General features: G+C 44.5%; 1 protein-coding gene and 1 long non-coding RNA gene across 3 annotated transcripts in view; one reads left to right on the top strand and one right to left on the bottom strand.

Moving 5' to 3' along the window:
* smg1 (SMG1 nonsense mediated mRNA decay associated PI3K related kinase) overlaps positions 1 to 12941 on the top strand; it is a 60879-nt gene extending 47938 nt beyond the window's left edge. For both annotated transcript variants that reach the window (XM_076081899.1, XM_076081891.1), the window contains exons 51-64: positions 129 to 340; positions 853 to 1009; positions 1523 to 1712; positions 2448 to 2728; positions 5165 to 5374; positions 5927 to 6064; positions 7133 to 7285; positions 7377 to 7556; positions 7992 to 8219; positions 8507 to 8718; positions 8807 to 8907; positions 9996 to 10172; positions 10848 to 10954; positions 11666 to 12941. In XM_076081899.1, coding sequence (XP_075938014.1) covers positions 129 to 340; positions 853 to 1009; positions 1523 to 1712; positions 2448 to 2728; positions 5165 to 5374; positions 5927 to 6064; positions 7133 to 7285; positions 7377 to 7556; positions 7992 to 8219; positions 8507 to 8718; positions 8807 to 8907; positions 9996 to 10172; positions 10848 to 10954; positions 11666 to 11743 — 2424 coding nt within the window. In that variant the 3' untranslated portion in view covers positions 11744 to 12941. The remainder of the gene's footprint in view (positions 1 to 128; positions 341 to 852; positions 1010 to 1522; positions 1713 to 2447; positions 2729 to 5164; positions 5375 to 5926; positions 6065 to 7132; positions 7286 to 7376; positions 7557 to 7991; positions 8220 to 8506; positions 8719 to 8806; positions 8908 to 9995; positions 10173 to 10847; positions 10955 to 11665) is intronic.
* LOC142938635 (uncharacterized) overlaps positions 1 to 13426 on the bottom strand; it is a 366584-nt gene that overhangs the window by 230950 nt on the left and 122208 nt on the right. The window lies entirely within an intron of this gene.

Genomic DNA, 13426 nt, shown 5'->3' with positions numbered 1-13426 from the left:
GATAAGGGAGTTCCTGAAGAAGAGGGGCCTGTGGAAAAACATATTTTTAAAGATTGGGCTGTTAGAGCAGGACGTTCCACTGGGGGGGAAAAAGGTTACTCACTGCTGTGTCTCTATGTTCACTACAGGAACTCAACACCAACTTCCGTCAGATCATCTTTCCAGAGGCTCTGCGCTGCATGGTAAAAGGAGAGCCCACCCTGGAGTCCATGCTAGCAGAGCTGGAGCAGCTGGTGGAGCAGAGCTCTGATGGTCTCGGCCTGCAGGGTTTGGTCGACAGTCTGCAGGCCACCACGGGCCTGGACCACGATGGGCACAACCACTGCCTCCACATCACCAGGTTCGTAGTTGCTATGGTTGTGCATTAGCATTTGCTTAAAGGGGCAGTGTGTAGGATTTGGTGGCCTCTATGGGCGTGGCCAATAGAGGCCACCCTCACCATAACAACACGACTTTAGGAGCAATGGAAGTCAGACAGCAGCTGGCTCTGCCATAGTTTTTCACTCTGTGGCTCACGTTACCGCACTTTTACAAGCGTGCCAGAGAACTACGTTGGCCTTCAGGTAACATAAAAATGTGAAAGTCTGTGTAGAGCCAGTGTTTGGTTTGTATGTTGTGGGCTACTGTAAAAGACATGGAGGACCCGCTCCCTATGTAGATATGTATGGCTCATTCTAAGTTACGTTAGTTTCAGCTCATTATACACCAATGAAAACATAGTTATGAATATTCTGTTTCTGCTAATAGATCCCCCAAAATGCTACACACCTGCCCTTTAAGTAATTGAACATCTGCAAATGGTTCCAATCCAAAGCATGTGTGACGTATAAAAATGTGTCTTTTTGTGCTCAGAATGCTGCGTGCTCAGTACTCTGAGCTGATCCAGCCTCGCAGTATGGATGGACCGGGCCAGGACACACCAAAGATGTCTGCGGGTCAAATGTTGCTGGTGGCCTTTGACGGCATGTTCACCCAGCTAGAGACTGCGTTTGGACAGCTCACAGAGAAGGTAGCGCCCAGCTTTTCCTTCAGATGTAACAGTAGGCTGTAGAGGACACAGAGTATGTTCCTCCCTGTGGCCGGTTGTTTAATATTCTTGGATTTCTGATTCTTTAGGTATTGAGATTCTCCATCCTTTGCATCCAATCTAGATTTGTATGTAAGCCCTCATCCTATGGAGGTCTGCAAGTGGTCTGTTGGCCTTCAGGTCCCATGAGACACACTGATGCATCAAGTTGTTGGCAACTTAAAGCCAATGTCATCTATTTATACTAGAGCTTTTCAAAGACTTCAGATTCTGTGAAGTGAGATTTCCACAGACTACTGATTCTGGTCCTGTGACTGACCTTGCTGGTATGGTCATAGACAGGCCCATGCAGACCTCTGGCACAAAGGGAGGCTAATTATTGAGTAATTGTACATTTATCCACTTTTCCTTGAGCCATCAGTCAGCATCATGTTAGGTTATTTATGGTTACCAAGATAAAAATGAAAATCATTTTCCTCTTCTCGCTACCCTCAGCTGAGTTCCCTGGAGGTTCCGTTGGCCTGGAGGAAGGTGGATGTTTTGAGGGAGGCTCGGGCCGCACAGCTCCACTTCTTTGACAGTGTGAATCAGCGGCAGCTCATGGAAGATGTGTTCTTCCTCAAAAGACTGCAAACCATCAGGGATTTCTTCAGACTGTGTGCCTCCTTTGCTCAGACTCTGTCTGGTAAGAGTTCTGCACTGCCACATAGCAGCTCATGTTTCTGCAGTCACCTGTTGAACAGGACCTTTACTTTACAGGCGTAAAACAATATGTTAGTCTTTGTATCCTTCTTGTGTGGTAAAATGTAACTAAAGTGTATATCTGTTCTCTAATACAAAATGTTTCCCAGGCAGGAAAATTAAGCTTGGCCAATTATTTCTATGTGCGGCTGTTTTTAAGAATTTCAATTTCATTCCATTTTTTTATTTATTTTAATTTTAAGTTTGGTATCATTTTGACTGCCTCACTACATGGTGACGCAGCGAACTGTGCTAACAGCGCAAACGACTGCAGAAGGGCTGGCAGAGCTAACGGTGTTTACCCGAGAGGGAACAGGGAGGTGGGTGCTACGTTTAAGAGAAGACACCATGGGTCTTAACCATCGTATGAGAGCAGTGTAAAGCAACGGCCGTGCGATAACCAGTGGGGCACGCTCGCATGCACTGAAAGACACACGGCTGGCCGGCTATGTGAACAAAGAGAGCAGAAGTTCTGATAACAACACACACAGAGAGAGAGAGACTTGATTCTCTGTCCAGGGAGACATTACTCCTCTAGATCTTTACAGAGATGATCGTTGTTTGATGAGATACTAATGATCTCAATGTTGGAAGTTCACTAATGTAACCATTAGTGTCGGAACTTGAATGATCAGCTCTGCTGCCTGCCGTGTGTGTGACAAATGTTGTGTGTGTGCAGGTACCAGTTCCCCAGCTGAGGACCTGTTGCCTACAAACGGACCAGTTGGTCTGGGGAAGCCGCTGTACCGACGGCCCAGTGCCACAGGGTCCGGTGTGGCAGTAGTCAGTGAGGAGCAGATGACCCGCCCCATCAAGGCCTTCACAGCTGAGTTTGTTCGGCACATGCTCATGGGTCTGCCCAGCCAGGCCCTCGGTCTGGCCCTCTGCAGCACCCTGTCTGCGCTCGGCCTAGACGTTGTCGCCCAGGTCGAGGCCAAGGACTTTGGTGCAGAGAGCAAGGTGTGTGTGTGTGTGTGTGTGTGTGTGTGTGTGTGTGTGTGTGTGTGTGTGTGTGTGTGTGTGTGTGTGTGTGTGTGTGTGTGTGTGTGTGTGTGTGTGTGTGTGTGTGTGTGTGTGTGTGTGTGTGTGTGTGTGTGTGTGTGTGTGTGTGTGTGTGTGTGTGTGTGTGTGTGTGTGAGATAAATGCCTTTGTTTTAATGTTAAATCCTCTTTGTTAGAAACTGCATGTTTATTTTTCCTCCTACACAAGAGGCACCAAGTAGTGGTTCAGTATGCTGTGGTACCGCCTGCTTTTTAAATGGAGACTTTCTCCTCTTTGTCTCCAAACACCTTTACCTGGATTGTTTGTTGGTGTTTATCATGTTATTTACACTGTAAGTAATGCCAGAACACTGAGATACTGGAGGTGCTATTTAGTTATTTTTTTCTTTGAAATATAGCTAAGCAATCTGACATCACAGACAGCTGTCAGCTACATATATGATGAGCTATTAAAAGGACAGAAGCGCTATTTATCAATCTGAATGGTTTTGGTGATGGAGTTATTGGCCATAGAGACGTCTCCCTTCTCTCAGTACAATGGCACTAGGTGGCTTTTGGTGCTCACAGTGCCAAACTCAACAGCTATGTATCTTGCCACGAGTCAGAAATTATGAGCAGTTTCACGTAGAAAGTGTTTTCTTTCTGCCGAAGTCAACCCATCAGCCGGATCAGCACACAGGAGGAAGCGTAAATGGTGAATGGACTGTACTTGTGTAGAGCTTTTCTAGTCTTCCGACCACTCAAAGCTCTTTCACACTACATGTCGGATGTAGTTCGCGCGAAGAAAACTGCTCACGACAAGGTCTTTGGATTTTCATGTGTAACCCTAACCCTGTAACCCATGATTCCTGGAAAGAGACGTTGCTGTTAAAATGTATTTGTTTTGGGGCGTTTTCTATTATATTAGAGCGAAAGCAGACATCTCTATGGCGACCCACACCACACAGACGAGAACGTGTCATCAGTGGTTCTGAATGTTGATCAGTGAAATGAGGAAACCATCCACTGCAAACTCATTGGACAGACAGAAACGTCCCTCAGGGCTCCACGCTCCTCTTCTGTTTGAGGAGCAATAGAAATTAAGGGTCACAATAAACTTCCAGTATTCCCATAAGACTCTGTGGCAAACTGAATGAACTTGGAGATTACTGAAGTATTTTGAAACATAAGATGTATTTGGGACCTAACAAAGGACAGCACAAATGCATCCCCTTTTTCTATGCATCTTGCATGGCTTTTTCTCTTTCTTTTAATTGCTAAAATAATTAATAATCAAGCAATTGAGCTGAAACCTGTTAGAGGATGAAGAGCTTTAATGTAGCAGCCTAAATCATTTTCCCAACCTGTAGCTACAACTAAGATGAAACTTAATTCATCCTTAAATAAATTGTATCCACGGCAGCAGAAGATGTCAACAAAAGTTGGATAAATGTGTATTTACTCGTTGCATAACAGTACCCTACTACCTTTGACGCCTCTTATTTTCCAAACATACTGACGGTCCTGATTGAGAGCTACAGTTGATCGATATCATTTATTTATGTGATATGAATGACATTTGAACAATCGGCCGATGTTTTTACAAAGAGCTCTTCCTCACTCTGCGATTGTTCAAGGGTGACGCTTCTTTTACCTCGTGGAGTAAAAGCTGAATGTTTTGTACACTGTGCTTTACTCCTACTAATATTAATATTAATAATAATAATAACCGTGTGCCAGAACTAGTGATGGGTATCCAGGATTGTATCAGTACTACTATTCTTGTCGATTCAAGTTCTTTAATACTTTTATCTGCTTTTCTTTCATTACTGAAAATAATGTTTTAAGAAATGTTTAGTTGAAAAACTAAATAAATGCACAAAAGGATTTGAATTAATTTAGTTTAACATAAAATATATTTATATTTCTAGAGCAGAAACCACTGCAGAGTCCGTCTTGTTGGACTTTAAATGTTTAGTGTTATTGTATCACTACTACTCTGAGAGGGTTGGGAGTCCCAGTGTCTCTGGCTGCAATTATGCAAATATCAATGTTTATCTATTCACACACATGTTCACAGCCAGAAGGCAGAACCTGTACTGTACTGCATGTGATGATCTTCCCCTTTTCTACTTTACATACTAAACACTGAAAAATATTCCAGGAACTGGAAACATTTTTTCACTCAAATTGGAGGCCATTGTGTAATACTCGTGTTGTAATGTGTTCATATACGTATATGGTAGTATATAGCTCTTTGTTTTAAAGTTGTGAAAATATGACAACCTACCCCATATGAACTGTTGTTAGATAGACCTTCTATTCTGAGGACACTAAGACCCTTTATTTCTTGTTTGAGTGTTCTTAATGTGTCTGTCTGACCTCTTCCTAAACTGCTGTCTGTCTGCTCTGGAGGTGCCTCTGGATGATCTGTGTAAGAAGGCAGTGGAGCAGGGCCTGGCCTCCGGCCGGGTGTCCCAGCTGCTGCTGAACAGAGCCACGGTGCTGGCCTCTTCATACGACACGGCCTGGAAGAAAGTGGACCTGCTGAGGAGGTTGGACGCCAACCTGGAGGCCGCCAAGGCCAGCCTGCAGAGGAGCCAGCTGCACATTGCCATGTTTCAGGTGCGCGTGTGTGTGATGCTTCCAATAGTCAAACTGATTCAAGTGTAATTCCTTTATATAGCACTTTAAAAAGCAAACCGCTTTTGAACCAAGGTGCAGACATATTAGCTTATGCGTACAAGCATAGAGACGTACATGTGCATTGATGTGGACACAAAGAAATCAAGTTTGAAATACAAAAAAGTTCAAACATTTTAAACCCAGAGAATCGGATGAAAACAGAAAAAACAGGTTGAACACAAGTAACAGGCAGAGAATAAATGTTGAGGTGCATCTTCAAAGCATCAACGGACTCAAGTGGTGCCCACGAAACCATCCCACCCTTAAGCATACAAGTTCCACTTGAAGGCTTCGATTTGAATTTGTTGATATGTGCATGTGAGAGGCTCATATTGACACCAACTACAGAATAACATAATCGGGAGCTGCACTTGCATGTTAGGTTAGTGTTGGGGTCAGGCATGTAATATAGGTTACAGACTAGAGAATGAATGATGTCAGTGCTGGCTCCTCCAGGTATAAAACAATGTGTGTGTGTTTCTCCACTTCCAGTGGCAGCATGAGGACGTTCTGGGCCCCAATAATCAACCACTAAGCGTCAGCATCCCTCCTCGCTCCGTCATACTCAGCAACATGAAGAAGAAGCTGTACAAGCTGAGTCAAGATGAGGGATCCATCGTGGCCATTCAGGTCAGTATTGCACCACATACACCGCCCTGTGCTGGATTCATCACCACATGTTCTCACTCGGAGATCAGTTCAGGAAAACGCCTTTTATGATCTTGTGCTTTATTTGAGCATTTTGATATTGTAACACATGAAACAACACTTGTGGAATGAAGTGTACTTTCTCTGTTTACGTCTGTAGTTTTCTCCTAAATTCACTCAAAAGTCACCGTTAGATAATGCCTCGTTTGCATATTCAATACAAAAAAGTATTGTCTTAATGTAAGCAATCAACTACTAGTTACGTTTAAAGGAGCTCTATGTAACATTCTGAACATTATTATTATAGAGGAGGACCTGAACAGAGAGTCTCTCTCTCCCTCTTTGGGTACTTCCCAAGTCTCTTATTTGATATCTCCTCGCTCCTCGATCTTCGCAAGAAGCGGAAGCTGTTCTGTTTGCCTTCTTGACGGCCATCCCAAAGCTCTTATTTCTGCTGAGGAGTGAGGAGGGATCTCTGAGGAGGGAGGATGCACGAGAGCAGCCTTCATAGAAAACCTTTAATGACCGACACGCCCCCTCGTTGTTTATCAGTTGATTTATCAATTGATTGGACGTTGCAGCCGATCGGACTGATCTGATATATTTCAATATTACTAAAGCTTCATACCAGAGTGGAGACAAGTGTATCACTCCCAAGTTTTACATTTGATTAGTTTTCTGATTCACCTTCTGGTTAAAATATGTTAATTGAAGGTCTGAACAACAAAAGGAACAACTTTCTACATTTATCATAAAGTCCTTTGTCTCTTCAGGCATCGCTGGTGGGAGGGATGAAGAAATGAAAAATAAAGTATCTTAAATGTTTATTTAAGTTTTTTATTTAAGATTGTTTGAATCTTATTTACTTAACTGTTCAATTATATTGTTAGCTTTATTTCACAACATGTGGGTCTACACTCTGGCTACCAGCACAGTACCATCAACATGTTGATGTGAGAAACTAGATTCATTTATTTGTTTATTTTGGCCAACAAATAGTTGTGATTTGACTGAAAAATCCCATTTCAAACAAGAGTGTGGTGTCCTTAGGAGAAGCTGGCGTCGCTGGAGGCGAGCATCGAGCAGCGTCTGAAGTGGGCTGGTGGAGCCAACCCGGCGCTGGCCCCCGTCCTGCAGGACTTTGAGATGACCATCAGGGAGAGACGCGCCATGGTTGCAAGAGAGAACCAGCGCACCAGCCAGGTAGCAGCACTGCCAAGTTCATGATCAAGGGCCCATTTCTAAAGCTTCGGTGACTGGACTCTTTCTTAGTTTCCTTGCCGTTTTGTTCCAGGTCACCTTCTTGTGCTCTACCATCCTGAACTTTGAAGGCCTTCGGACCCGGTCCCCTGAGGCCCTCAACATGGATGCAGCACTGTTTGAGCTCCTGAAGCGCTGCCAGCAAACCTGCTCCTATGCTGCCCAGTTCAGCAGCACAGTCTCTCCTCTGGAACTCCAACTACTGCACAGACTGGTGGGTTTGACCTCTGACCTCTATATGCTCTATATTCATGTCAAAGATATGAGGCGCTTATTTTACAGTAGGCAGAATATATGAGTTATGTGCTTTTGTTTTTTCTGAACGATGTGTCATTTTATTTCTGGTATTCTAATGGTTTGCCTCTGGAGAAGGAGGGAAAGGCGCTAAAACAAAGTGTGGCGATAGAAACTACTCGGCTACAGTCTCTCTTCCACCGAGCTTAGCTAGTAGAGACAGCAGGGACAACAGCGTGTAGAGCTGTTTTAGGTTTATTTTGACCAAAAGCAGAATTGATGGACAGTTTTGGTTTCTGTCCAGTTTGTAGGAAGTGGAACGATGTGTTAACTCATTTAAAAGAACTGCTCCATAGTCCTACTTAAGGGCAAACACTCCACACGGTAGCTTTAAGCTCTTTGTTGGTCACTACAGAGTCCAGGGCTGGACCTCACCATAGGCAGTCCTGATTGGCTGAGCTGTGCCCAGAGGCAGCTGGAAGAGGAGCTGAGCGTCGAGCGGAGGACTCAGGAGGAGCGGGAGCAGCAGCTGGAGTCCTGCGGAGAGACACTGCAGCTCCTGGTCGACTCCATTAAGACTATTCTGTCCAACCACAACCGCCAGTTGGCCGACGTCAAGAACCTGCTGAGAGCCATGTCTAAGGTACACTCAAGGTCCAGCTGCTTCAAGCAGACAGATTTAGGTTCATACTTGTTGTTCCTACCGTCTGTGTGAATGTACCTGTATTCACCCTCTGTCTCTTTAAGCCCCTCCATAAACAGTGTTTATAGAGCACCTACACCTGTGTAGGAAAAGTACATATATGCATGTTAAATTCAATCTTTAACACGAAGTGTGGGAAAAGACTCAGACAGCTGTGTTTTAAAGAACAGAACTTCTTTCTTATTCTGATCCATGTGACCCAGTAGTCCTCTGTGTCTCTCCTACAGGATGAGGAGGCAGCCTTGGCGGATGGTGAAGAGGTAGCATATGAGGGCAGTGTGCGTCACTTCCTGTTGCTGTACAAAGCGTGGCAGGACAATATCCAGCTGGTCTTATTCACGGTGGTCCAGGCCAGCGGGCAGCCTCGCAACCAGGAGCAGTTTGAACTGCTGGAGGAGATTCCTGCTACCCTGAAGGAACTGCACTCCCAGAGCCAGAGGTATGCACAATGTGTGCACGTCTACTCTCTCACACTTCCTCTCCCTGTATACATCCTGTATTAATGTTCTGTGTGTGCTTCACTACAGCGTGTATAACGGCCTGGTGAGCTTCGCCTCTCCGCTAGTGACAGACCGAGACGGTGAATGTGCCAGTCCTGTTTCTGCCGCTCAGACCAGCTTTGCAGCGGGTAAGACACTGCAGCGCCTCCTCTGCTTAGAACAGCAGCTGTTTTCAGCTCCAGAGGGTTCCAGTGGTGGGCCGTGTTCACTGCCCCGTGATAACCCGAGAAGCGAGACCAGACTACAGTGGATTCTTAAAATGTGGTGGAAACTAGATCGTAATCACAATTATTTTGGCCAAAATTGAGATCAATTAATTTGCAATTACTCGCCGACTTTGGAAACCTCATGCATTAAGAAATCAAATTTTGTAGCCTACATGTTAAAGTGGAACGCATCAAACTATTGCATTTTTAGTGCAACATTAAGAAGACTTTGTGCTACAATTTCATCAAACACATTGCTGTATGTATATGAATGGTGATGACAAGGCAAAAAAGTTACACCCACAAATTATGATAAAAGGATCAGGCGAGTTGGCAACATGGCCACAATGAGGACAGTCTTACTTAGGACACGAGAACCAATACTTTGTTTCAGAAAACATCACTGTACTTGTTGTTCTACAGGAAGTACAGTACCAGGGATCAAGGCTTGAGATTAAAGGCATCGATGATAGAACATTCCTTATAGAACGCTACACTGTGAACAACAGATCTGTGTTGAAAGCTGCAGGAGGAAGCTAGTAACATAAGCTGTTAGCAGCCGGTACGCAGCTCAGTCCTGCTCAGCCACAAAGCAGCGCTAATGTATGGAGGTTACATTGAGTTACATTATGATGCGTTCAAGCGCCATTCAGTAAATGATGCCGTTATTTATTTTTGTGTACGTAATGTATTCAAATGTTATCTTGTAAAATGCAGTTTTTGGCCAGAAATGTGAGGCAGGTCATAAGGATTTAATAATATATTTGCGAAATTCAATATGCATATGGTAGTAAAGGAGTATACGTCGATGTTTGTTTGTTTTGATTTAGTTTATTTTACTGATTTATTGAATTGGATATCGAGAATCATGGAATTTGACTTGAATGGAATTACAAGTTTACGAGGCATAAATCAAATGTAGGTCGATTCTCTGCATTTCATCTTATCTAGCATTAGAGTGTCTGTCCACTGATTTTTCTTACACCGTGTCATGTTTTGTTTGACTTCAGCTGTTAAATGCAGTGGGGTGAAGACCCAGCCAGACTCCATGTCCCAGAATGCACGCAAAGCTCTGCCACGTAACGTGGGAACTCCCATCGACACCCCACCCAGCACTCTGCTGATGAACAGCAAAGGCCTCAACCCCAGCCCCAAGAGGGCTGTACGGGACCCCAAGACAGGACGAGGTACTGTTCTTCTTCTTCTGGGTCTGTGGTTGGAATCCTGTCACTCAGCATCCTCCTGCTAAATACATGTAACACATCTAAAGCAGCAAATACTACAAAGCATTTCCTTTTTCTTTTTTTTGCCTGCGATAGCTTTGGCCAGAGAAATCATGTTTTTCGGGTTGTCTGTCCATATGTACGTCTGTCCCATTCTTATGAACACAATATCTCAGGAATGCCTGGAGGCAATTACTCGTCCACCTGGACTAAAGGATCGACTGATTTGATTTGAGGAGAGAATTGTACTACATCTGGCACAAGCATCCATTTAGACAAAAGATGAATGGATTAGAATGTGTCAAAGGTCAAAACATGTTAGTCATAACTCAAGGTTTCATATGCTAAATATGACAATTTTACACAAATGTCTAATATGATCAAATGGATGAAGTAAACTAGTTGGCGGAGGCATACAACAGGCGGTATTTCTAGTTTAAAAGCAAACAGCTATAGAGTACAATGATGCACATTTCAATGATGTGGCACCGGGCTTTTCAGACATTCCCTCAGAGAGGTAGTGGAGGTCCACTTAAACTTCAGCTCTGGGGGATCTATTTCCGACTTGAACGATGGGTGAGAATGATGGTGGTGAAATGTGTCTGCACGGCTCTGAAGCTGCTGCTTGCTGTGTTGCAGCTGTCCAGGAGAGGAACTCGTACGCAGTCAGTGTGTGGAAGAGAGTGAAAGCCAAGCTGGAGGGCAGAGACATCGATCCCAACAGGAGGATGAGCGTCACAGAGCAGGTGACACTCGACACACACCGGCTGTCATCTTTAAATATGCGTTTTGAATATAATACACACACACTAACAGTTGTCTTTGACATCAATAGTGTGTTCTATAAGGAGCTATGTGTTTCTTCACATAGTTTGGGCCATGATATCTATTGGCTCTAACAATTCTACATTCTGTACAACAAACGACATCCTCTGACCCAGGAGAGTTCTTACGTTAGAGTACTTGCTGATACACGAGTATCTAATAATATCATTACATTTCTAACAATTATTTTCATCAGAGTTTCCTCACTTTTTGACTGTAATAAATATACAATGAGAGCATAGTTTGCAGTAGGGTTGTTAATAATTAACTGTGCTATCAGTTAAAAATAAGAAACCTGAGCAAAACCTGGCGGCCTGTCACTTTAATGGGAATAGCTGGTCGACCTTAAAGGTCACCGCACCTTAAATGGGCCTGAGCCGGAGTTTGGGGCTAACCCCCTTCACTTGAATCATCGGCTGGCTGACGAGCATTTATTCACCAAGCCTTAACTACACACACTGCACTGCTACGGTCACAGCTGTAACGTTACATCATCACACACATGCTTCCACGCTGACTGGACAGCTGTCGTTACGCCGGGCGGAGACTAAAGTCGCTGCATGTGTCCTCGACGATGCACTCCGCTGTCTGGGGTGAAATGAGGAAATAAATGTCATGCTGTTTTGTTGCAGGTGGACGTTGTCATCAAAGAGGCCACCAACATGGACAACCTGGCCCAGTTGTATGAGGGCTGGACTGCCTGGGTGTGATCGCTATGTCATGTCTTTGGTCCAACGAAGGCTTGGAGATCCACCAGAGTCCAGCGGGTCTGGGGTGTCGGAACAGCAGCACCGGGCCACACTGGGGGGAGGAAATGGGAAGCGGATGCTAAGTCCGCCCTCCCAAACTCCTGGGAACCCAAACTGGGGCAGCGACCTAGTAGCACCGCTGCATCCACACTCCCCCAACCACCGGCGATCGGGCTAACACTACGCTTAATGGGGCTGTGGCCCCGCCTTCCTTTCTGGGGTTTGACCAGGCAACGCAGCGCCGAATGGGGGAGGGGGGTAGGAGGGAAAAGGCCTCCTCACCCTCGACTTAGAAATACCTTCCCCCCCTCACCTGCATAGCTCACTGTCAAGTTGTACCCATAAACATCACTGCATCCTGTTGTGCCAATCAAAGTCCACCTGAGGGCGGGATGAAGCAGGAAGCGAGCCGTTTCCCCCTGAAGCACACAGCTGACATGCAGTGGATGGGACTTCCCTGGGGCTGAAGCTCAGATGATAGGCTGTTCACATGGCCACACTTGTTTATCTCTAATCTTTTCCTCAGTGGCGTTGTGATTGTGATTGGCTAGTGGGTTATACGATTGAGCAGTAACGATGAGAACGAAGGTTCAACCGGATTCTTAAGGCTACATGAATACCCACCTGAACCTGAACCAGAGGTGGAAACAATAATCAAACTGTACTTTGATTGATAAACAGTAAATACTTTTACACGTCTCAGAATAAAAGATTAAGTGGAGTTGTTTTCTCAGGAAGGTTCTTTGTGCTTTTGTGGATAAAAGTGAACCGTCCTGTCATGTTAAGTAGTTTTGGATGGCTCACTTGTGTGCTTAGAATGGACGTTTAAAGGTGAATTCACTTGACGAGGGAACACCCCCGTCTGATTCTTTTTCTTCAGTGTGCTTCTTTAGTCTGTGTTGAGCTGTATAACGATGTTCAGTCCTTCTGTAGCCTCAACCGTAGGAGTAGATTTCTGCCTTCTTTGACTTGCCTGTCAGAAGCTGTTGCTCGCCTAATACATATTCACTCCCCAACCCTAATGCTTGCATTTTATTAATCTTGACCTTCTAGTTTTACATTTTTAGTAGGAGAAATTACGTTTTTGGTGTTGGTGCAAAATGTTTATTCTTAAAGCTTTTATTGGATTTTGTTATGCCAAATAAACATGGAACTGAGATGGTTTGAGTGTTTTATTTAACAATGATACTCTTTAGATCAACTTCAAAAAGAAGCTGCATGCACACCAGCAGAACCATGTACAAGCATACATCTGCAGTCTCTATATCATGCGTCTGGATTAGGGCTGGGTATTGGTACTCTATACCTTAAGGTTGACCGTAGACCCATCCTGTTAAGGTGGAGCTCTAAAACCAAACCCTGAGCAACACAGTTTTCGGCGACCAAAATGTTACAATTACCTTTCATGGACTCCAAATACACTGAACAGGTTTAAGTTCTAACAGAAAGGGAAACTCTCAGACCGGACTACGCTGTCATATTAACCTGTCGGTGACAGAGTAGCCGCCATCAGAGCATTCCCTGCTTTATCTGTTTGTTTCTAAATGGACCATAAGTTACTAAATGACCATCGTGCTGTATTGAAGAGGTGAAACGAGCGATTGAGACCAAAAGTCATGTCTACAATGTTCATTAAATCAAGTG

The sequence above is a fragment of the Anarhichas minor genome, unplaced genomic scaffold (genome assembly GCF_050575085.1).
Source record: "Anarhichas minor isolate MPS153535 unplaced genomic scaffold, ASM5057508v1 ptg000007l, whole genome shotgun sequence".
Taxonomy (NCBI): domain Eukaryota; kingdom Metazoa; phylum Chordata; class Actinopteri; order Perciformes; family Anarhichadidae; genus Anarhichas; species Anarhichas minor.
The sequence above is the reverse complement of the archived record's forward strand: the minus strand, read 5'-3'. Positions and strand labels throughout refer to the sequence as shown.